The sequence below is a fragment of the Gymnoscopelus microlampas genome (genome assembly GCF_963454915.1).
Source record: "Gymnoscopelus microlampas genome assembly, chromosome: 16".
In the NCBI taxonomy this organism is placed as follows: Eukaryota; Metazoa; Chordata; class Actinopteri; order Myctophiformes; family Myctophidae; genus Gymnoscopelus; species Gymnoscopelus microlampas.
In genome coordinates this window covers 27,465,325-27,491,805 of record NC_139953.1, presented here as the reverse complement: position 1 = coordinate 27,491,805, position 26,481 = coordinate 27,465,325, and the positions used below count along the sequence as shown (strand labels likewise).

The 26,481-nt window shown below is 39.6% G+C and overlaps 1 protein-coding gene across 1 annotated transcript in view; it reads left to right on the top strand.

Moving 5' to 3' along the window:
- Positions 1-26,481, top strand: part of LOC311063219 (low density lipoprotein receptor adapter protein 1) — a gene marked incomplete at its 3' end in the record, with an annotated part of 48,618 nt that overhangs the window by 17,262 nt on the left and 4,875 nt on the right. The window contains exons 2-8 of the mRNA XM_084082505.1: positions 9,420-9,562; positions 15,150-15,262; positions 20,472-20,586; positions 21,623-21,695; positions 22,139-22,225; positions 23,574-23,695; positions 25,199-25,233. Of these exons, the coding sequence (XP_083938631.1) occupies positions 9,420-9,562; positions 15,150-15,262; positions 20,472-20,586; positions 21,623-21,695; positions 22,139-22,225; positions 23,574-23,695; positions 25,199-25,233 (688 nt within the window). The remainder of the gene's footprint in view (positions 1-9,419; positions 9,563-15,149; positions 15,263-20,471; positions 20,587-21,622; positions 21,696-22,138; positions 22,226-23,573; positions 23,696-25,198; positions 25,234-26,481) is intronic.

The window sequence follows — 26,481 nt, the reverse complement described above, 5'->3', positions numbered from 1 at the left end:
ACCCTTTCCATCCAAAAGTTAATTATCTGTTTGGAGCAGCCTACTGATCATTCCCATCGAGTTTAATGAAAATCTGCCCTATCCATTCTGGGTTTTGATCTTTGTTGTGATCTTGATTGTAACCTTTCAGATCCAAAAGTTAATAATCTCTTCAGGGCCTACTGATCATTCCTTTCAGGGCCTACTGATCATTCCCACCAAGTTCAAAAGAATCTCCTAATGGCCAATGCATTGTCAACAGAATTGGGGGCAAAATTGGTAGATTGTCAAGCTTGCTTTACAAACGTGTCCATCCCTACTAGTAATTAAAGAGCAGCAACTCTGTATTCAAATTCAAAAGCAAAATTCCCAATGTACTTGACTGAACTAAGAAGACTTCCTCCTCCATATCTCAGAGTAAACCAAAAAGCTTTCCCTTTTCTCAATTTGCCCATCCTGATCATTCCCACCAAGTTCAAAAGAATCTCCTAATGGCCAATGCATTGTCAACAGAATTGGGGGAAAAATTGGTAGATTGTCCATACCCCCAACACACACACACACACACACACACACACACACACACACACACACACACATAATGAAAATAGCAGATCTGCAATAGATGTCCGATAATAACGGTCGGCCGATATTAACATAACATACCATAATATAAAAATGTAATATCGGAAAATATCAGTGTGGTCATTGATGAATGCATCTAGTGGGCCATCACAATAAAATTAGGCATAATGTGTTAATTCCACGACAGGAGATGTTGTTACCTGACATTAGTTTTGGTGAAAAAAGCCTGAATATATCGGTATCGGTTGATATCGGAATTGGAAATTAAGAGTTGGACAATATCGGAAAAAAGGATATCTGCAAAAAAAGCCAATATCGGACATCCCTAATCTGCAACAATGTCACTATGGAACACGCTGTGAGACTGTAGATTGGCTCTTTTAGCTGTGTTTGAAAATAGGACTGTTAGTTTCAGTGAAATTAGTTGATGCTTTGTTGAATACACTGTACTGTAGTAGTAGTGTATTATTTGGACTCCCATATTGGCCTTGACTGTTACGATATTTGCACATAAAGTATGTTTTACGACATGTAATGTGATCCATAAATGGCACGGTTGGTAGTCGATCAGGGATAAAGTTCAAAAGTCTTGCTGTTGATATAAAGCATTCAGTAATGGCTGCACTTAAAGCAACCCTTAACCCATACATGGGCAACTGGCGGCCCAGGGGCCACATGCGGCCCCCACCTTCACTTTATGCGGTTAATATCGGAATATTGATATATTTTTTATTTCAGCTGTTACAATTCCAAACATGACCCCCTTTAATTACTTCAGTCTATATTAGCAGCTTAATGACTATTAAAATTCAATTTTCTTTTTTATGTCCAATGTATTTCTATTTAAGTTCTTAAAGTTAACATAAGTATAACTAAATGCATTTGAAATTAAATAAAACAATTGCTTTTCAGGATTCCAATTCATAGCAAAATAGCAAAAATAACAGATCTACAAGCTCAAAACGCTTTGCGACGCGTTTTGAGCTTGTAGATCGGCTATTTTTCCTACTTTTGTGTGACATAGAATGGCCTGACAGTATATGCAATGTGGCCCTCTGGAGTGAGTGTGGAAATATAGTGGCCCTCTCCATCATCAAAGTTGGCCACCCCTGCCCTAACCTAATCCCATTTAATTCTCTGGACACTTGATAAGACAAGACATACTACTTAAAGCAAAAAAGATAAGACTTGGACAGTGGTTTGCGCTTTTCTAATTAGGGATCCTCTGATCCTTCTTAAGAAGCTTCATGATGGGAGGGTTGTATTTTGCATTCTAGATGTAGCCAAAGGCAATTACCATTTAGCATAGGAAATCCTTTGATGTATTTCCTTGTCTTTGGTTTTCCTGAATAAATTACTGTACCTTTTCAGGCCAGGATTTACCTACCACAATAAATATTTGTTTTTTCAAATATTCTGCATAATATACACAGACACGCGCATATTATCACATATGATACATCTTCATATGTTATATCAAGCTTGCTGGACAAACGTATCCATCCCTACTAGTAATTAAAGAGCAGCAACTCTGTATTCAAATTCAAAAGCAGAATTTCCAATGTACTTGACTGAACTAAGAAGACTTCCTCCTCCATATCTCAGAGTAAACCAAAAAGCTTTCCCTTTTCTCAATTTGCCCATCCATGTGTAGCTGATAACTTGCATCACAATTACGATTAACTGCAGTTAGGTTGTTGGAAGCAAAAGCAATTAATGGGTGTTCTTGGTGAATAGAGGATTATGTTGAAAGGCCCACACTAGCAGTGACTTTACCATGGACCCCGGGGGATATATAAAGTTGAATGCATTTAATTCCAGAGACACGTTTCCTGACAAGGAAAATTATCTAAAGCTCCCTAACTAAATTGACTTAAGAAGATGTGCGGGTTTGATGGCTGTACTGATGATATCTTGTATTTTTATTATGACTTGGAAGACTCATTTGTGTTAGCTTATAGTTGTTGATTTAGCCTAAAGGTATGTTTGAAAGAAAAGGGAACATGGTAAATTATTGTTCAATAAAAGTAAAAGGGAATCATCTTTCCAAGTATGTTATAGAAGTATGTTTGCTTTTGCTATAACATATTGCCAAACACATAAACTCTTAATATCTTAAGGACTTTTAACCATATCATCCAATTACGTAACAACAGTTTCTACTCAATTGTTATCCCCATATAAATATCATAGTCACACATAATGAAGGACTGGTCAGTATAATAAACTATATATTCTCAGGTGAGAGTATAAGCAGCAAGTCTTCATCATCTGATGAAGACCAGAGCAGGTTGCAACTTTGTGTAAAACAAACGCGGTAAAACAAACCCATTTGAAACCTTTTTTTCTACAAAGTGTGCCTTTGGTTTATTGAAGGAGACTTGCTGTTTACTGTGATACTCTCACTTGAGAAGAATGTATTCCAGCAACCAGACCAGTAACTAACTGTACCACACCTGAACCATCCAAAGACCTGTACGTATGTGGCAACACACCGAGACCCAGCAGTGCTTCCCTTCTCCCTTTTGTCTTCAAATAAATATACGCTTACTGTGTCATTTGCATCATGGAGATCAAGCGTACTCTGGTTCCTATAGTGGTGGTCACGTACCATAAAATTCACTATTTACAATTCGCTCAGTCTAAAGGTCATCCATTTACATGACACTACCAAACAGAACATACTGTGATACCAAATGTCAGTGACAAATGACTGTTATTGGTTTTCTGTTGCCTCATGTGCCTCAATGTACCTCAATGTGTCACAAGAAATACTCCAAAGTGGGGGACTGAATGAATGACACAATAAACAAATAATGAATGAATTATGGTATGTATATGTATGGTGGTGATTTATGGTATATATATGAAATTGATTGATTGAACACTTTATTAGTCAGAAATGTAAACGGCACACAAGGTACAGTCAGACATTAAGGCTAAAAGGATAACACAAAAACGTCCTGGGGACTTGTTTCCCTTGTGGTCCTATGTCTTGCAACATGCAATGATGTGCTGTTTGTGCACCGGCACCATGGGGTGCAGAACATGTGATTCCAGAAGTGCTAGGGTATTACCAGGGGCTCCATTTCTTGGCAGAGCAACTTAACTCCTGTGTTATCCCAGCATTTGATGTGTTTTGTTTGCCTTTTTTTTTGATACGCAGCCAAGGTGTTCGGTAATGCAATTTGGAGGCACCGCCTCCTGACAGCTGCTGGATTGTTACAGCTAATGGCTATGGTTGCCTAGCAACGTTGGTGAGTGTTTTGCAGTTGTGATTGAGAGACACGCTCTACACCACTGGTTCTCAACGCTGGTCTGGGGACTACCAGCGGTCCAAATGCACGTTTTAGACATGGGTTATCTCTGGGACCCCAGTCTACACTGTAAAAGCTTTTTAAATTTAACTCTGAGAGTGTACAAATGGAACCAAGGGTCCATCTAGTTCCATTTAGTACACTCTCAGAGTTACAGACCCGTATGTCCATTTGGTAGGTCCATTTGGACCCTTGGTGGTCCCCAAACCAGACATTGAGAACCAGTGCTCTACATCTGTGTTGGGAGGTATTACTTATGATGATGCAGCTCTTAAAGGTGCTGTAAGTGATATTTGTTTGTGTTAAATAACTATATATTCCCATAGCAACCAATGCTATAGAGTGTGTGTTCAATAACAGGAGTCTCCCTGTCTCTCCAGCTATTTAGTGAACAGAAAATACTTTTTCTGGTCGGGATACCAATTTCCTCCAATCAGGAGAGAGAACTTGTACAGGATGCAGGATAAATACGTGGACTTGGAACTGATGAAACAAAACCAAAAATGAGCAGACACAATTTTGAACTAGAACACTATCAAATTGATAGTGTTCTATCTCCTGATTGGATGACATTGGTAACCTCCCTGAAAATGTATTTTCTGTTTACTAAAGAGCTGGAGAGAAGAGGTGATTACTGAACAAACACCCTATAGCAAGCGTCCTAAAAACAATACCACTTACAACCTTTAAAGGACCATACCAGTGGTCTGCCATGTATAGCCTATTGGCCTAAACTCACAGTATACTTGACATACTGCTGATTATTTTCCAAACGTTGGAATTGTTTGTTCTGTACTTTTGTATTATTATTATTTATTTTTATGGTGAGCAACACTGTTGCATGATAGCGGGACTGTCTAAAATAGCTACTTTTCTTTGTTACTTTACTTTAGCCCTTTCATGAGACTTTCTCTCATTCACTATCTCGCCTGATATGGGTGGGGGTTGGTTTTTAGACTTTCTACTGCCATAAGTAATGAGTATAGTAAGTGAGTATGGATGAAAGAATTAACCACTAGAACCGCAGCATGCCTATTCTGGGGGGAACGTTGGCCAAAAATAGCACATCTGCGTGCAACGCGGCGCATTGATCGGCTATTTTTGGCACAGAGATTTTGTGTAGATGGAAAAAAGTATAGAACAGAGGGTTTAAAAAGAATGGTGAAGAAGAAGAGGCAGTTGTTGAAGGGAAGTACTTGGCTTTACTGGTTTCCCCCTCAAGGCAGAATCAGAAACCCAGTTCCAGTCCTCCTCTCTCCGTTCCCAGCCCACCATCTTCCCTGCATACACGGCCTATTTTCACGTCAAGGTGGTGGCCTAGATTCAACGTTCTGAAGGATGAGTAAAACACATTTATATGAGGTGGGTCAGCTGGATTGGAGAAGAGAGTGCTGTGGAATGTTTCACTTCCTCATGTGTTTGTAGTCCTTCAGATCATGGAAGCATTGATTTAAACCAGCTGCTGGTGCCAAGTCGGGGTGTGAGAGCATCACAGAATGAATGGCCAGCTTAATATAGACATATGAGAAGAGGAAAACAGCAAATGTTTGTGTTTTATTCCAGAGCAAACCGTTATGAGGCCAGCCTTTGCAATGACATTGTGATGGTTGTCCTTCGTAGAAAACTTGGAATCGTTTGTGTGCGAGTGTGCTTGCATAGTAATGGCAAACCTGCCTGTGTGCACATCTTTGTGCTGGTGTTTGTGTTGGCAATTAATCCGCAGTGTGTGTGAGAGAGAATCCACCAGGGTATTATTTTAAATAATGTGTAGAGCTGTAGGAGACAGCTGGTGATAGCTGCGTGTTGCATGGCTGAAGGTATACACAGCCTTGGGTGCACCACTTCTTGCAACACTTCTTCTGGTCACCTCAGCTACTGTGAAATGTTGCGCTATACCGTTTTTAGCTCAGTGGACTGTTAAATGTTTTGTGCTAGAAGGCAAACGTACAGTTTTCAAATGCTCAGAGTTTGCATATCATGGTTCTATATGAATGCCTTGTAACCCCTGTGCGGCAAAATTTAAACAGTTTGTTCTGTGCCTTCATGGTAATATATTTATACTTTTTACTTTTTAAGTCACAACTGCAAAGCACTTTCTCAGATGGCCTAGGCCCAAGGGGCAATGGTTCCTAAACTTTTCGAGAGCTATAGCCTCTTGCCCCTCTATTGCAAAATTAAAAAAGAGGTGAAAATATTATTATTATAAAAAAAAAAGTAAAGGCGCTCGGGTGGCGCAGTGTTAAATAGCTGGCGGCGGGAGGAGTAGGAGGAGGCTCCTCTCGGTGGGGGCTCCTCACTGGCAGATGAGTGCGTAGGATACAACCGCTATGACAACACACAAAAATGTGTGTGGGGAGGAAATAATTGGCATAACGACTAAATTGGGTGAAAAAAAAAAAATGTATAATTATTTTTCTGTCTTTCTTTTTCTTCTCCCTTACTTGTGCCCTCCCTGGCATCCCTCGGATGCTTCACTTTCTGGCCTAGGAGGTGCATGTGTCAATAAAGATACAGACATTAGTTCTGCCTCTCCCTTGATAATCCTGTTCCATGTTATTTTAAATTGGATCTCACACACACACACACACACACACACACACACACACACACACACACACACACACACACGCACACACACGCACACACGTACAAATGCACACACACATGTGCAAATGCAAACATGTTCTAGCATTTGCTCATAAATGCAGTAGCATCCTGAAAATTCAAAGTCTTATATTTTCCTCAGTGAAGCTCTGGTGTTTGCTTTAAAAGAACAACAACTTCAAATCCAATTAGTTTCACTCTGCTTGTTCCTGTCACTCTTATCAGTCCCTCTCCCCCTCTATAGTCCCGTGCACATAGAGAGAAGGATTTATTAAATATTAAGCATTCCCCTTTTGGAGGGATAATACACTTGAAAGCCCAAAGCGTCAACATGAAGCTCTTAAATAATTCATATTTATGGCCTGGCAAAGCTATGATATGTACCATATTAGTTAAGCAGTTATGTGGCTATATTGGCTTCATCATTTTACAGAATTTTCACCATCAGTGATGTGTAAGGTTACTACAGTACATCCAACAGTCACTGGCAGGACTTGAAATTTGTAAAATATCTTAGAATTGAGCCAAAAGAAATGAACTGAGCCTGACATTGAGTTGTTGCAGAAGGAAGACAATGTTTTTCTGTGGAATAAAATACATTTCTGTGCTCTTTGATGGAAGCATTTATCTTCATTAATACAGCAGTACTGTGAAACGATTTGATAATCAAATCATTGCTGTCAGGCAGAGACCTTATACAGTATATCCATGTTTCAACTTTTATGTTTTTTTTTGGTAAATGAATGCCCTACTTCATCATACGAGGTAGCAAAATTTGCAGAACTACAAGCTCACAGCGCGTAATGACGTGTTGTAAGCTTGTAGATCTGCTATTTTTGTGATAAAAAAAAAAAGTAAGTGAAAGTGTTGTCACATAAAAATGTGGGTTTTATTAATATGAAAAGTATTAACAAGAGCTTGAGACTAAATAACTACATTGGATTCATTGGAACACCCCCCTAGAATCTCGGGTGTTACATATAGAATTATTAATTTAACCAATAAAGTGAAAGTGACCAAAAATAAAACATAACATAACGTCCCTACAACTGAATCACTGTAATGCTTTTGAGTTCCCCCACCCCCCCTGAAAATTATTGTTCCCAACTGTTAACTGATATGGACTGGTCGGAGTTGAAATGGTCTCCAGTAGAGGTGGATCTCTTCTTCTGGCCACATATGTGTTCATGTTGCTCACAGTTCTTGTCTGACAGCTCAAACAGAATAATCAAAAGGACAATGAAATGAGAACTGATAACCAGTCACATTAAATAACATCAAATGCCCTCTCTGCTTTTGAACCAGCTCATTGAGTGGGATTGGAACTCAGTTAATAATTCAGTGCAGTGGAAGGGGCATGAGGGGATGGCGTTTGTTCTAACGCCTAAACAGCTGCTTGGGGGCTTGCTGGTGACAGATGGCATGGCCGACGTTGAGCGTTGCTGTTAGTCCTTCAGTGTTGGGCTCCTGTTATCTCTCTGTCCCTCTCTTGCCCTCATCCTTCTTCGTCTTGCTCATCCTCTCTGTGCTAATGCCTCTAGTCTCCACATGAAACAAAGTAAAAAAGAAGCAAAACAATCAATTTTGGAACTATGTTTTGTGTGTTGACATTTGCAAGTCCATGTCTTGGTCATTATTTGGTTTTATTACACCGATTTGTAGGTTACTCGATTCTGATTGGTCAATCAAGGCATTCTGCTGTCTGTTACTTCCTGATAGCAGATCGTTGTTGTCAATAACAGTCTGGTATTTACGTTGCTATGGAAGCAGAAGCAATTGTCAGCCCACAAAATCATTTTTGAACCAATATTTATTTTACAATTGTTGATTATATTGTGTTTATTTTCCAATAATTACCACATTTTCCCTATATTGTATGAATGGTTTTAAATTGTTAAGAGATGGTGTGTTACTATTATTTTGTCTATTGTGATATGAAAAATGTGAAATGGTGTTGGACTGATTCTCCTGAGTCATGTAGCACTTGGGTATGATTCCTGTCCTGATGCCTTTCTGCAGGGTTCTGTCTAAGTTCCATGTGCCACTGAGGGGTATTTTAAGCTCTCTGCATGGCCTCTGTTTTCTCACAGTTCTCCTTGCAGCCTCACAGTATCCACCTAAGGGACTGTGTAGTGCTATTAGTAGGAGAGCTACATGACAGCCAAGATGGCAGTAGGGCACTGCAGCTTTCTAAAGTAGACAGCTTTTAGGCTCATAATGTTGCAACCAGTTCACTTTGCTTTTGTATTGTCTAGCGTATTTCTTTCTTGACATGTTACAGGCATTTGTAATTTCCTCAGACGTGTCATTAAGTGAATGATAATGATGTTTAAAATATAATTTGTACAGTGATGTTATTGATCTGACCTATAATTTAAAGAAATGGTCCAGAAACATAATAGTGTGGTCTTTGCAGATACAAAAGAGAAACTGAATTATAGAAAAATGCAACAGACATAGACACATAGAAAGGTTTACCACTATTGATGCTAAAATAATCATCTTCACATGTTGTTGTGACACTTCACATTTAGCACTGAGACACATTTCAGTGCAACATGTTCCTCACAACAATTTCTTCATATTGTGTGAAATACGTTAGCTCAGTGTTTCCCAGACATAGGGTCATGACCCATTTTCAGTTGCGGGCCCATTTTTATGGGTCGCAAGTAAATATCCTATTTTTCAAAACCTTTCCTACAAAAATAGAGCTGTTGTCAGGAATAGAGTTGCTTCCATAGACTGGCTGCCTCCTTATTTTGTTTTTTGTTGAACACCCGGCAATTCCCGAAGTGCACTTTCTTCATTGAAGCAACTTAACTTGCTTGATGTTTAACTGTTTGATGAACTAATCTAAATGGTTATGAAACTATTTTACTATATCTTTCTGTATTTGATGGCTGATTCCGATTTTCTGTCTATTTGTCCAATCAGAGCTACCGGAGAACTGGACAGACACCAAGGAGACACTGCTGGAAGGGATGGCATTCAACGTTAAGTACCTGGGCATGACTCTGGTTGGCCAGCCTAAAGGAGAGGACATGGCAGCTGCTGCCATCCGGAGAATTGTTGCCACAGTGAGTGACAGGTTCCCACAATGGCTTGAGCACTTTGTAACTTTGCAGCTTGGCAGCTCTTTAGATCTTTACACATCGGGGGCATGACAAATAAATGATACGAAAACGGTTGAGGCGTCAAAACTATTCATGTAGTTGAGGCCTCATTCATCATGCAGGTTGATGCCTTTATTCGCATTGTGGAAGCTCAGAAAAATGTACCTTGTTCCGAATAAAAGTTACATCACACTCTGTGTGAGACAGTGTACTCAGGATACAAAACATCAGTTAAAAAAGAGAAGTAATGTTTGGACAACACAAGTGACAATTTAATTCATCTTCTGACCAAATGCACTGTACTCTAGGATAGCATACATGAAAACATACACTTTGTTATACACCACAGTAACTTTCAATGAGATCATGTTTAAATGTGAAATTCCTGTTTTAAGTTAAATCATAACCTGAGTTTCCAGTTTATGTTGACTTAACAGAGCAATTCTGAAGCTATGAATTCAAATAGAGTATGTTACTGTCACAAATCACTCCAAATGTTAGAATCGTCATCTGTTACAATATTCCACAACAAGGTACAACCTTGACTACTAGTCTGTACCTGTATGGATTGGACAATAAAAGAGTGATTCTGTGGACTAAGATTGGTTCTGTGAACCGTTATATAAACTGATCTCCAGAAATCCATTGTGGATTCTGTCAAAGCCATTTTTATGTTTTAATTGTTCAGCTCTGTCCATCAGGGCGGCCGTATGATGAGGCAGGATATTGTAAACAATAGTTTGTTAGTTTCCTATAGGGATTGCTTTCAAACACTATGTGTATGTCAAGGTCAGGAAACATGACTAATCCAGGATTATCAATTGGTTGCAGGCCTGCAGCAGTCAAAACACCGATACGGCTCTAAAGCTCTTAGCCTCACGAGGGACTTCTGAATGCGGTTGTCCACATGGATTCAGAGAACTGTCAATTTCCAAAAGGCTGTGTCGTTCTTAACCACTTAAACCCCAGCATCCATATTGGGGGGAAAATGTTTGCAAAAAAACTTTCGAAAATGGCAGATCTCCAAGCATGGCTATTTTCAACGAAGATATTTTTTAATGTAGAGCGAAAACAGAAAAGTAACTAGTATAGAGCCCTGAGGGACTCCGGTCAACCAAGAATAGGTAAAGCTGCTATCAAACTGCTGTGAAACTAATAAGCCTCCCTGCTGGCAGAAATACAAAAATCGGAAAGCCTGATCATTAAAATGATTTTATGAACATACATTACACAGGCAAATCAACACACACACACACACACACACACACACACACACACACACACAGTGAACATTTCTCTATTAATCTGTTGGAATCCTGTCTCTACAGAGAATAGCCTGCTAATAACCCCGCCCCCCCACTGCTCCACTTCTCAATTAGACTCTGAATCCAACCTGATGGGAGGCTTTAGATTAAATTGATTTAATGTGGGGTGGAAAAGAAAGTCGATTGTCTCTTCTGAATGGGGTTATCAAATAGATTCCTTTTGTGAGCTTCCCAGTTTTTGTACATGTTGTATAAAGAGGGAGACGAGACCGATTCGGCCCGCCCTGGGAAACGACTCAATTTAGCATGAAAAATGACAGATTTGCTTTTTGGCCACATGGTGTGACACTATTAACCAATTAAGACCGGGAACGCATCTGTGTGTCATTTTTAGATTCCTTTGGCTATTCAAAAATAGCATGTATACAAGCTCATAGGGCGGCACCAAGTGCCGCGCTATGAGCTTGTAAATCTGCTATTTTTTGAAAGATCGTGAAAATGTGTGCAAAACTTTGAATATATATATATATGTTTTAAACATTTTTAACTATTGAGATGGGGGTCCACGGCCAAATACATATAATGTTGGGGGTCCTTGACATGAAAAAGGTTTGAGAACCACTGATATTATAGCAACATAAGTTTTTTCAAAAAACTGTTAGGCTTTAGAAGAGATTTGTAGAATCCCCAGAAGCAAAGATTTGAGTTAAAAATGTTCGCTTTAAAAATATATATATTCAAAGATTTGCACAAATTTTCAAGATTTTTCTAAAATGGCAGATATACAAGCTTGTATGAGCTTGTATATCTGCTATTTTTGAATAGCCAAAGAAATCTAAAAAATGTCACCCGGTGTGAATGGGTTAACACGAAGGCAGAACACATCTGGTGTCTTATCTCTTTGCAGACAAAAGCAAGCTGCCACCCTTTTGCTCCCTCATTACATTACATTATAATGCTAACATCTCTCACACTGGCCCCTCTGCCATTAAGACATGGCACTATTCCTGTCCTCCTTGATCTTCTTAATTTTCCATTTGTTTTTCAGCAATGATGTTCTCCTCCTTCCTCCTCTGGCCACTGTCAGCCTCTTTGGTTTTGGGTCCCCCTGTAAACATAAATACCTTTTGTTGTTGTGCCTGTGCATTTTGGGTCTCTTTCTCTCTCAATTATTTTTTCTCTTTCTCATTGTCTGTCACTCTATTGATTCTTTGTCTGAAATCGATTGGACACAAGGAAAAAAAGGGTTTATTTGCCGTTTAATCAAGTGGGTGTACACAGCAAAATCCCAAGTGTCAATTTAACCCAAGAGTGTGTAAAAATGAACCCGTAAGGGTTTAAGTGACACTGGGGATTTTGCAGTGCAGGAGGTCAGTGTCATTCTCATTGTCTGATGTCTCAGGTGCAGCTGAATGTTTCAGTGGCTGTCAGCCTGACCTCCAATTCTCATTGTGAGACACACATACCAGTGTTTCTGCCACCTCTTATGATTCCCCCACATTTCATTCTGGGACACCTCAAGCAGCCTGTTTCAGATTTGCTTTGCAGTCACTGTTGAGGTCTAATCTTTTATCTTTTATTTGTTGTCACATTTACTGACCAGCTTTGTCCTGACCAATGCAGAGAGAAAAATATAATCAATACTAAATACCTTCATACAATTTCAATGTGCTAGACCAGTGGTTTTCAACCTTTTTCATGCCAAGGACCCCTAAATTGATATACATTTGCCCACGGACCCCCATCTGAAACTGTTTTGTGCCAGGGACCCCCAGAAGCAAAGATTTGAGATAAAAAGGACCACTGGTGGTCCCCGGACCACTGGTTGAGAACCACTGTGCTACACAATTAAAATAGCAAAGAACAACATGGGCACTGTAAAAGGAACCAACGCAACTAACTTACTTTATGGAGGACCTGAAGTTAACAATGGAGCTAATGGACTTAAGACTTGCTAGGTAACCCATTGTTGAATGTCGATTGTACCATTGTTTTTTGGGGTGAATGAAATGAACTAGGTCACTTCCTGAATATATCCGTTCAGTCAGTTGAGTTGCAAAACAACACGTTTGTGTAAGAAATGAAACTTACAATTGCATAGGTTTTTAATAGAAACTGCTGAATTAATTAATGTATTCAACTGGGTTGAACCGTTTTTCAGTGATACTCTATATAGCAAATGGCATTTTAATCATAATAATCGAATGCAATAATTGAACTTATTGTATCAGACCGCTGACCAGGTCATGAGATGGTGGAGGGGGGTCCTCTCAGTAAACTGTAGTTTGTACCATTCATCAATCAAATAAAAATGTATTTTGAAATATGAGGCACATACTGCACTTTTTTCAATGGGGGCCATACATGTATTTGAAAACATGAAAATACCTTAGGGCTGACTGCATCTCCTGTCATACTGTGCATTTGGTCCATAACAAATGGTCCATACAAATGCATCGCATTACAAAAAAATATAATAACTGCAGTGCATGCAATATCAATTGTCTTTTGTTGGCAGTGTAGCCAAATGTAAGCCACTCATCTGTGCTGTGAATAAAACAAAAACACCTTTTTATTGTTTTACATTTACAGCCTTTTTTCACATGCATGCAGTAGGGCTGTCCCCAAACGTTCGAAGCAATAAATCCTAATTTAGGAAATAACTTATCTTGTTTGATCCTTAAATCCTTTCAATGAATTTTAGGCGTTATGAAACCTTTAGACTATGCGATGTCGCCCCCCCCCCCTCCATAGGATCTATAATGAATTGCAGCTTGGTTAAAGGCACGTTTAGATGGTTCGAGCGTCCTTCGATGGTTCGACCTTGGAACCATCACTTTATTTATTAATTCATTAAAAACGATGGTTCGAACGTCCGTTCGAAAACCTCGGCCAAAGTTCGAATCCTAAAAACAGGGTTCGGGGACAGCTCTAGCATGCAGTGCACTGTCCAATAAATTGTCTGTTCAAATGGCAGTGTAGCCAAATGTAACCAGGTGTGAAAAGGTCTCCACAAAAATGTAAATAAAATAAAAATAGTTTTCTTACACATCTTGACAATGAGACAACACAAGGAACAGACAGTTATGAATCTACAGAGAAACGGCCTATCTGCCCACAGTGCCCAGGTAAATTTCAAGACTTTTCAATAATGTCATAAATAATACATTTTAGGACATGTCTGGACTTTAAAATCTGCCCTGGTGCCATGATTGACCCCTGGGTCAGACTTTGGGACATGTCTGGACTAGATATTTGGCTACCACCTTGTTTACAATCCTGTGAACCAGACACATTTTAAAATGTGATACTCTCTCCAACACCCTAAGCCACTTGAGGCTAATAAAATGAGCAGAGAGAAGATTGTGTTCTGGGGTGGTGGAGTTTACAAATCAACCTAACTCATTTATTTTTGCAAGGTCTGTACTCTTCTAGCTTATTTTTAAGGAGCTTTGGGATGCTAGTGTACCAGGATGCGCAGTCATAATCAAAATGCCATTGAACAAGTGCCCCTGACAATATTTCAAGAGCACTTGAATCTATAAAAGTAGATAGTCTGGCTGGTAATGTTACTTTTTCTTTTTATTGCAGGTGCAGGCCATCAAAACGTTAGCCTATACCTAGATATTCTGTTCATTTTCAGAGATTTTTTTTGAACATCCATTATAATATTAATTTGCCAACAAATCAAATCAAGGTTCTTTGTGGTGAGATTGTGATATTCGCAGAGGCCAGCACTTAAAGTGTTATAAAGCGGAGCTGAAATCATCACTTGATGACATACTGTAGTTTTCATTGGCATTGTATTGTAGTAGATAATGCATGTAAGTTCTTGTGAAATAGTTTTGCACTTATAGGAAAAGTATTCATAAAGATCGCTATGTCCATTTAGAGAGATACCTACTGTAAACCGGCCACTGCCTCACCAGCAGATGGATTTTTTTTTTTTACTTTACTGCTTCACAAGAGATGTGTAAGATAAAGATACATTTTCTCATACCAATAAAGCCCATTGAATTGATTCGTAGAAAGTGTTTTTTATTTGTGTGTTCGAGATCGTGCAACTTGTAGGCCATTGTTGATGATCTAGGCATGTAAAAATAAGATTTCAGTGACTCAACATTTCTCCTTTAAAGCAGTTTTGTACACTGCTCATGTATTTTTGCACTCTGTAATGTGTGCAGATATGATCTGGCTGTGCAGTGATTAAAACAAGTATCCAAATATTTGGATATTAAGGGACAGTCCTACAGAATCTCACAATGTGTCATATTTCATATCAACAGGCCAGAGCTGGTGCCAAGAAGTTTCGTAAAGTTACCCTGACTGTCTCACCGAAAGGAATCCTCCTCACAGACACGGAGACCACAGATCTCATAGAGAATGTGTCCATATACAGGTAAGTCATGTAGCCTGTACAAAACTATCGTATTGATGCTTAAAGGTAGGGTAAGTGATATTTGGGTTAAAACAAAAAGTATTTTGTTAAAAGGTGAAAGCACTATATTCTGATAGTAATCATTGCTATAGAGTGTTTGTTCAGTAACAGGAGTCTCCCCGTCTCTCCAGCTCTTTAATAAACAGAAAATACATTTTCCGGTAGGTGTCAAAATCTCAGCCAATCAGGACAAAGTACCCATTTTTAAGCTTCATTTTCATAGTGTTCCAGTTCCAATTTTGCCTGCCTTAGTGTCATCACTTCCAATTTCACTTGTTTAATCTATATCCTGATTGAGTTCTCTATCCTGATTGGATAAAATTGGAAATTAAACTGAAACTGAAACGAAAATGCATTTTCTTCTGAGCTGGAGAGACAAGGAGACTCCTTTTACTCAACAAACACTCTATAGCAATGAGTACTATCAGAATATAGAGCTATTTAACACTTAATTTAATCAAAGAAAATCCCTTACCCTACCTTTAATTCATATCCAATTTGAATGACACACACACACACACACACACACACACACACACACACACACACACACACACACACACACACACACACACACACACACACACACACACACACACACACACACACACACACACACACACACACACACACACACTGACTAAAACACACTAGTGATGTCTTAAAAAAAACTAGTGTGGGGGGGGGTACACTCTTTTACTGCACTCAAATAAAAAGCCTGGTCTGTTATATCAGAATACATACTGACATTATGTAATACTACCTTGACATTGTAAGGGTACCTGAAATGTGACCTTGCATGCATGCATCAGTAAGTCTGCATGATGTCCTAATTTGCAATTGATTTTGGTCATACAAGTACAGTATGTTACGTTAAGTAAGCTGTATTGACATGCTGTACAGCTGCGTTCACTGGCTTGATAGAGATCCTATTGTCATAGAGATAACATGCTTTAATTACCACAGTTCATAAGGAACTTTCTATAAAACATTCTGAGCATTGATGACTTAATAGGGTATTGCCTTATACTGGTTTGATGACATAGATCAAATTATTATCATCCAAATGAAATGACTGAATCTTTTGATGAAGCCTCAGACAAAGCCAAGGCATTTCTTTTGCCTTGAAGGGAGAGAGCTGCAGTTTTCACCTATTTTCACATGCCTACTATCTAGGTCAATTTGTGTGTCGTCCGGTGCCTGCACTCCCCTGCGTGATTACACCAAGCAATTCTCAGCTCTTACACAGTAAAATCCATTGTGATCATTTAGCTCTGAGAGTGTACAAATGGACACTAAGTTGAAAGAACACTATGGATTTCACTGTGTACTGTAGCTGTTGTAAGCCTCACACTCGATCGATTCAAGCCGGTAACGAGTGGTTTCAGCAAAGACTGTCCATTATCGGCTGTGTATACTACGGAGAGCTTGCCCTTTAGCAGAATTCTAGGATTCTACCACTTTTTTGTGATTGTATTTGGCAGGCTTCTTTCTTCTCGATAGGAGCCTTTATAGATTGGGTCTCATGCCACTGAGGATTACACCGTCAACATTATACGTCTGGACGGTGTTTACAGCACAGACTCTGAGAGGAAGGGCTTTGTGTGCTGTGTGTGTGTACATGTGTTGATGTGCATACACGTGTGTGGCTCCACTCGCCGTCTGATCCATCTTATCAGCTGCACCAGACCACAGGCCAAGGGAATCATCCTTGTGTTTGATCTCCCTCTCTCTCTCTCCTCTGATCTTTTCTTCTTTATCACCCCTCCACTCATTTCCTGTCTAGGACACCCCTCTGTTCTATTCCTTTGACCATGACCGAGGCCTTGATTGCAGGAATACCCACTAGCGCTGCATGCTCTCATGCCCAATTAAAAAATCCATCCTGGCAATTTTTTGAAGATGCGAGGCCACACTAGGGCAACTGGGGATTGACTTAACCTCCACACACCAGTGTTGGGCAGTTGCTTAGCTACTTTCAGAATGATGTAGTTTTCATCACTCACATTTTCAGGGGCACTTCAACATAAACAAGACCAGGAGACTTGGTTCTGCCAGACGCAGAAGGAACAAATCCCTAGTAGGCAACACACCTACAAACCACTTTATAGGTTAAAAAAAAGTATAAATCATTTTAGGCATTTTGTGTGTGTGTGTGTAGCATTTTGTGGATAGGGGTATTTGGTTGTAGATTTCTGTATAGGCTAGACCAGCAAACCTTCCAGTGTGATTACATTCACCTGTCCCTTGTCAGTCAGTGCACAGAATATGGGCAGAAGGGCTTTGAATCCATCATAAGTTTAGGTAATTTACTATGCTGCTGTAGTATGCTGTAGTAATAAAGCTCTGAAATAAGTTATGTAGAACAACAAAATTGCATAAAGTTACATGGCACATGTTTAAACCAGTTGAATTAAAGGTAATTCAATGTTTGTTAGTGTCCCCATTCACTGCTGCTTCAAATGGTAGCAAGTCCAGACCTGCTCTGTTGCCCCTGGTGGTTGAAATCTGAAGCGTTCCTGAATGGCTGGGGAGGAAAAAAGGGACAGACAGACCGACAGACCGACAGACAAAGCCTCCTGTAGGCCGACCCCCTGGGTCTGGCAAATGCCACCACAAAGATGAGTTTTGATTTCAGTTTGGAGTCTTTGCATTGGTTCTGCAATGCTGTTTTTTTTTTCTTCTATTTATTCACTCTGACATTCAGAGCACTGGGCAGAAATCACATAGCGTCAACACAAACCAATCGAATTTGAATGAATCAGTCGGATTTAACTACTAGGAGTTGCAACTAGGTTTTAACATTGCAGAATATGACTTATCTGACCTCTCCTTCTTCAATACACTCCCTGTATCAGACCATGGCTACTGGGAGGCAAACTGGAGCCAAAAATGTGATGGAATGCATTCATGTTAGTGGGTGTGTATGTAGTTGACAAGCATAACGAATTAACACTATTTTGGAAATGTGTGAACTATGTCAACTTAATCAGTTAATGTAATTTCACAGAGTAATTTTCTGACTAGGCGGGATGGGCACAGTATAGTAGTAGCTTGCAAACTACAGTATAATGTGATGTTAATATTGCTCTAAATCGCATTACCACATGAAATTAATTGACACAGGTCTGACCTGTAATTAGGGATCAGTATTACTTGACTCTAGCGCCACCTCCTGATATCCAAAAGTTATAGCTTGCTTCCCATAGCTTCGGTCCGCTCCACAGAGCTCACTGACTACTGACAGTATGTATTTTACAGTTAATAAATTCTCTTTCTGACAAGTTTTTTTTGCATTGTAATGCTATAATGACAATGGAGCTACAAGAGGCATCACCAGAAAGAATACTAAAATTAATGTTACAAAGTATGATTTCAATTATATCACTAACTTATATAGGGCATCCCTTCCAACTTTATGCCAGTTCACTTATGCAATTAAGCAGCAAATGTACACATTGACTCACAGCGCAGAACAGGGGGAAACACGGTGCTGGGTGTCCTGGGCATTGCTATATGGGTCACGCATCAATGATGCAAGCCGCAAACATTTACCAAAATGAGAGAAAGACATGACGGCTAGTTATTTCATGGTTGTTTGCAGAAGCAGCATTTTGAAGCCCCCCCTTTGAAGTGTGGTGTTCAAAGTCTGTTGGTTTCCTTACAGTCTACGAAATTATTGACTGCAGCCTTGCTAGACACATAAATAATTCATTATTCCTGCTCGCCATATCCTGTGAATTTGATAATAAATATACTGTAGCAGAAAAGTAATAGCTTCCTAGAGTAAACATACTACACAATAAGTGTAATCAAAATAACATCTGGACCGTAAAAGAAAAAATCAACCCAGGGACTATGAGAGAATTCATATGCCTACTTTCTGCCTTGTGATGCTTAAAATAAATTAGGCACAGTGCTGAGAATAAGGTCAAGTTCAACCCTCCCCGTGACTAGTATGCAAGGACACAAACCAGACTTCCAGTCAAATCCATGAATCGAGGGAAGCAAAACCTTAAGACCTTATGCATTATTGGTCAATATTGATAGCCCACCTAAAAGGAAAACTAATTCATCAGCTTGGTGTTCTTCGGTCCAGTGGACACGAGCAAGCTGTCAGGGGTGAGAGAACAGCCTGGCACGCTTTGTCTACATTGTTTTTAGATGGCCATTTGAAACCAGAGGCCGTGGCTGTCAATGGATTTGCAGACAATTGGATTTTGTGAAAGCCAGATATTAGATCCAGTCTAATATCAGTGTGTGTGTGTGTGTGTGTGTGTGTGTGTGTGTGTGTGTGTGTGTTGCTGCAGTGAAATAATAGGCATGGGAAAGATCAATTTTCTGTTATGTTTTCCAGCACACATAGCAGAAACCCAGATAGTTTGGATATTTGGTTGCAATAATATTATGTTGTGTGCATTTCAATTGCTTTTTTTTGCTTGCATTCTCACCTCTCGTGCCAATGTTCCCATTGCACTCTCTGCACTCTCATATTGCACTTGTTGAAAGATGGTACAGTGAATGTATGCTATATAGTGGCTTGTGCTTAAAGCATGCACGTTGTCTGAGTGTATTAAATACAAAATGCCTCAGCTGTAGCCTGAAGCATCTCTCATGGATATCACTGCTGTTCATTATTGCTCCGATCTGTCATCCCCATCTGTGAAAGTCAATCTGCATAATATTCATAACCTCTCCTCACATCATGCTGTGATTGGTTTGCTTATGCATATGCAACAGGTTTGGGCACAGGAACCAAGTTATACAACCTTACAAACCTTAATAAAAGACAGTCTAGCCACCATGGAAGAGGTTGTTGGGGTCAATAACACATCGCACAAAGTCATAGCCAATATAACTGTGTGCATCTTTTACACTATAGTACAGTATGTGCACTGTATACTGCATGTCTCATACATGTATCACTGTAAATGCAGCAATTTGTTTCACATCTCATCTTTTGGGTACCAAAGTGGTTCAGTGGTTAGCAGCAAGAATTGATTGGAGTCTGCCTGGGGCTTTTCTGTGTGGAGTTGGGTGGACATGTTCTTCCTGTTTTCAGGTGGATTTCCTCACACCAAAAAGTCATGCATGACAGGGTGTTATCAGTCACCTTACCCTCTGTAAGTAAACGTTAAAAAAATACATTTAATTAAATCTTCTCTTCCAGAATTTCCTACTGCACAGCCGACAAAACTCAGGACAAGGTGTTTGCATACGTTTCTCAGAGCCAGTTCAATGAAACACTGGAGTGTCACGCATTCCTCTGCCAAAAGAAGAAGATTGTAAGTTCAAAGCAACCTTGAAACTTTTCTGTTGCAATTTTGTCATGAGTTTGGTACATTTTAGTCATACAGTAGGTGGTGTGTGGCTCCATCTTGTGGTAACAGTGATCCCTTAAACTTTAAGGGATAGAGTAATGTGAGATAAGCTTTAAGGCTTAAAGGTTACCTCATATTTACTCTAGGGAAATGTATTATTATTTTACAATCCAGCCATTTAGGAAAATGGTCAATTATTAATTAATTTGGAAAACATTGTGGCCTTATTTAACCTGTAGGGCTTTAAAATTAATTCATAAATGAATGCAAGTTTAAAATCTATTCTGTACCTACAAAGGAATTACTATATAGTACTTGTGACAAAATGAATGCATACTGTGGTGTAGATCAGTGTTTCTCAAACTTTTTTGGCTCAGGGCACCCCTGTAAATAACTTTTTAATCCACTACACCCCTGAATTAGTAAATAATACTTCATAGCACCTACATTATGTCGTATACATAAATAAGTACGTAAATCTTTCCCCCTAAGATACAGTGTGTCATAAGGAAAACTTGAGAGAATATCCATTTCCATTAGGACAGATTGCAAATAATTTTATACTTGACATTTAACCACTTGATTTGCCCCTATTCTGGGGGGAACATCTTGCAAAAATAGCCGATCCACAAGCTGACAATCGACGCATTGTGAGCTTGTAGATCTGCTATTCTTTCTGAAGAGATTTGGTGTATCAAAAAGAACGCACCCAAGGACAGTGCAACTTGAGTCAGTTTTACTAAGTATAGAGGGTCTAAGTGGTTAAACTGAAGAGATATTGGTAAATTCCGATTATTATTCTGCGGGCGGCACCCCTGGACTTGTGTCACAGGACCCTAGGGTGCCATGGCACCCACTTTGAGAAAGCCCGCTGTAGATGACATTTTCCAAGTCTGTTTGAGATTAAAAAAATATATTAAAAATGTTTGCATTACTGTATGTTGCTTTTTGTGAGACTCCATCCATTTATGTCGCTCATTACCCGTTTTCATTTCCCTAGGCCCAGGCTGTGACGTTAACAGTAGCCCAGGCCTTTAAAGTAGCCCTGGATCTGTGGGAGGTTGCTCAGGAAGGTATGTCTGTCTGTCTAATCGGGGGAATGTTACCATGCAATGCCTGAGTCATACTTGGTTGTGCAAGCTTTTTTGGGGTGGCCATAGTTTAGTGGGTAGTGATGCTGTCTGGTAATCAGAATGTCACCGGTTTGCCATCTGAGCAGCCATCAACTGGGTGAAACTGAAAACAGAATTTCCCCTGCGGCACTAATAAATAATTAGAAAAAACATTTTTTAAAGAAATGTGTCGCACAACTAAATATAAATCAGGCCTAAGTTTGAGAGTTGCAGTTCTTAGAAACCCTGCAAGCAAGCATCCAATGCTGCTCGCTTGCAGTGTTTCTGCAAGCACTAATTAAACAAGGAAACAAGGTAATCTCAAAATTATTATCAAATATAGGCGTGCCCCAGTCTGTTTGACATTCAGTAATCAGAACATTGTCTTTCCTCTCTCTCCCTAGATAAAGGTAAAAAGAGCAGGACATGCTGTACTTGTGCAACCAGTGAAGGACAGATGGAGACGTCAGATACACACTGTGTATCAGCAGGTATAGTTTGTTCTTCTGACACACATTGTCAGTTATTATTTGTTCTTCTGATGCACATTCTCTCTCCATAGATGAACAGGGAAACCTTAGCAAATAGTATTATGCTATAAGGGGAATTATTGTTCTAATCTTACATTTTCCCTGAAAGTGAACTACTGATGCCAAGAAATAATGAAATTGATGCTATATTCTTTTCTGATGTCAATCAATAATAGCTATTACAATAAAGAATATGTATGCAGTTAATAATATTCAATAATAATAATAATATTCTTTGTCATTCTGAGAGAAAGGGGGAGAAATATTAACCTCTGCTAAATTGAGTACAGTAGATATGGCTGAGCAGAAACTGTTTGTATGTAGATAACAACGACCACAGTGAAATACTACAGAAAAAGATTAATACATAATTTAAGGCTTGTGTGTTTGACATCGCAGGCATAACCTTTATATTAACCATCTAAAATGAACAAATACAATAGTATTCCTACTGGTATGTTTACATTAGAATACATTATTAGTTTAACTTCATAATCACTGGGTTTTAATGAATCTGAATGATCCAGGATTCATGAATAAATTATTATTAAAAGTAAAATAAATCATTATTAAAGTAATCAACCCCACCCCTAAGCCCATGAGACAAAACCTGATAAGATAAATGTGATATTTGTCAGTCACGTCAGGAGCTGACATTACCTTTAATTTGGTTTTGTGCTAAGAATAGTCTCCCTTATAGATTAGCCCTGAAGCCTCTTTCATACACATTTAAAGTTGGTCTTTCATCAGACTCTGTGCCAAAAATAACCTGATTGTTATATGCTACTACTGTCAGCTTCATACTCATTAGCGGAGCGGGGAATCTTTACAGGCCTGACCTTGTCTGCAAAATTGGAGTTAATAATCTATTCGCTGAAGTTCAGATTGTTGTTATTTGAGAAACGTACCCTCTTAATTTCCTCCCAATTAAAAGTTGTTCTTCTCCCAGTGGTGGTGGCTTGAGGACGGAGGAGGAAGCTCTTAACATGAAAGAGCCAGTCAGTTGAGAAAAGAGCATGATTTAAATGCAGCCTTGCACAGAGAAGCAAATGCCACAGGCTTGAGTTGATGTCTCTCTTAATGTGCTGGAGACGTACAGACTCGAAGATCTTTGCTCTCTGCTCCACCATTTCTCACCTCTGCTATCCTTGTATCTGTCTTTATGTGTTTTTGTTTGTCTGTCTTTGTCTGTCTACCCCTGCGGCTCGCTTGTGATTTCCTTGTTCTATCCGTCCCTCTCTCTTTTCTCTTTTTCCTCCCCATCCTCTGTCATTCTCACATCCATGCCCACCGCCTCTCTCCGATTCAGAGAAACAAAAGCCAACTGGACTGGAGGAGAAGCCCAGGCGGCCGTTTTTCTCTGCCTCGCTCAGTTCACTCTCACCTCGGAGCAACCCGACACGGAGACGACCCATCAAACATGACTCCTGGGTAGGACACAGCTCATTAGTTACTACTCTCAGACCTATGGCTGTCCTTTGGTTCTTCATGTGCACATTTGGACAGGTTATTGGTTATTTATGAAAGGCATTTGTAAATAATTGGTTCATGTTTCCATGTTTTTTGTCCGGTCCATATATCCTGGTATTTAAACAGTATCCTTGTCTAATCATGATCACCCGTCTCCTCGCATAAAGTGTCATGCTGATATAAGTATGTTAAAGTTGGTTGCGGTAGGCGTCTTCAATCTGGGGTTGTGTCCCAGCATTGCCATGCAGGCAATGTGAAAGGTTTTTCGCTTTGAATTTGACAACTAATTGTGCTACAGTATAGTGCTTGACAATCGATTTCATCAGCCGAATCGCTGCCCTCCACACCCTCCTGTCTAACATCAGGGTCTTCAGCTCTGCAGTGTTGTTAGCTCTGCTGTTGCGCTGCAGTGTGTCTACGTAGGTGGTGTGCCTCTTTCCCTTACTGACTGTGCCTTTTGGCTCCCACTGTCAGTTTAATTGCCACCAGTTCCAGTTGCCTGACCCAGTGCCCAGCCAGCCTCATCCTTCTCTCTCTGACCTTGTCTGTGACATGTGGGAGGCCCCTGTAGAGGTCCAGGTTTCTGATGTGGTCCACCCATGTGACCCCAAGTGCCATTCGTAGCATTCTTGTGTAGACGCTGTCCATGGCTGTACTCTTAGCATCCATGTCTCGGCCCCATACATTAGTACAGACTCCATTGTAGCTATGAACAACCAACTCTTGATGTCATCTGCCATGCAAGTGCCCCCCAGGCCTTCAGATCCTGTTCCGTTGAAGCAGTCCAGGCACAGAGATAAGCAAAGAAGGAGGGTATAGCTTATACTCTAGATTAGATACTATGCAGTAAAAAGTGACATTACACAGCTATGGACAGGCCACCTAACCTGTCGGAGCTCTGTGCTCTGCAGAGTTCCCATCTGTAGCTAGTCTGTATTTTGTTCATTTACAGACACTTAACATTAGGTGGCACCATAGCCCTTCTTATTTTACATGCTGATCTCCTAACAAAAAACATCTCTGGTCTGTTAAATAGTTTAATTCATGGGGAAGATAATTGTTTGATTAATGCACATCTCATCAGGTTGTCCATATCGAGATCATTATAAAGACTCTACTGCTCCTGCTGCTGACTCGGTTTTATGATTGATAGTCTCGTTTGTTGGAGAAAATGTAAAAACATTTTGGCATAGCTTCTAGCTATAGAAAATCCATGTTGCTGCCATGTATGAATGCAATTATTCAGATATACGGTATATTGCCAAATAGCATAAATCCTGAAAAATGGGCTTATGAATATTGATTGCTTTACTGATACTAAAATTGAAGTCTTCTCCAAAGGCAATATTCAATTGTGGCTCTGTGACTTGTTTATTAAGTGTCATTTGATTAAAATGTGACAATAGAGGTCGATGGGTACACTGTGGATGTATGCATTGATTCCTGTCTTTTGTGTCTCAACAGGATGTGGATGATGGCCTTGATGATGCCTTCTCAAGGTAATTTAGTTTTAAAATTTGTTTGTGTGTGCAAGCACGCGCGCAGCCACGCGTGCTTCTGTGCTGCATCACTTAATACAAGGTCATACTACACTCCAACTACACAATACCTACAGTATATTTGGGAACGGATGTCATTGTTCTTTCACTTGACACTGACACTTGCACATGCATAGTCCATGCTTATTGTGGTCTTGACAGTGCGGTCAGCATGCACAATCTCTGTGAATGTCAAGGTTGTTTCATAGTTTTGTGATCAGAGTAGCTTCAAGAACACAGTGGGCCTACTGATCACCGTAGCAACGGACTTGCCCTCTTCTGTAGTTCTGTACTTTTCTATTCCTTTTTTATTTTATTGAAGGACAGATGCAATGTTTTTCCTAACGTTTTCTTTTCTGCAAACATACATTGGACTCAAATATAATCAAATCTTATATTTTATATTTTCAAGTGCATGGGATGGCACTCTAAACTGTCCATTTATCAAATAGGTGTTGTCATGTTTTCAGGAAGAGTTCGTAAACGTATAGCAAAATATGGTGATAATATGAAGCATATTCCCCAGGTTCCATTTGGACAACAGTGTACATATTAGGGAAATGGCTTGCCCCTCAAAATGCATTCATTATGACTTTCATGTTTACAGGTTATGGGCTAAATGCAGTGATAAACCAGAAAATAAAACTGTCTCGATCAACAAGATACAAATTAGCACAATATCACATACAATCTAAATGCAGAAAATACAAGGGATAAAGGAAACAAACAAACAACATAAAACCCAATACACATACAACCCCAAGAAAAAGAAAGAAACAAACAGGAGCAGAGTCCACATTGTTTCTTGAACAGGCCAATCCCCACTTCATAAAAAAATCACGATTACCGTTCCCTCGCCACTGTAGTGACAATACCACCTTCACACACCAGATACTGTAGGTTTGAGATTCTTGAAAGTGCACAACACCCGGCCGGACCAACCCCTCAAAATGTATTCATGGAAAGATTTACTATCACTGATCCGAAGAATTAAGCAAGTAGTGGATGTAGTGTGATTTATCAAAGGCCATTTGATATAACGCCAAATATAAGGGTCCAAATGAATTTAACTTGGGTCAGGACCAAAACTCATGGGTAAGAGTTCCGGTCTCTTGTTTGGCTTTATGCCATCATACCCCAACATCTCTCTCTTTTATGTGTAAAAGAGAGATGTTGTTGGGGTATTATGGCATAAAGCCTGGACTTTGA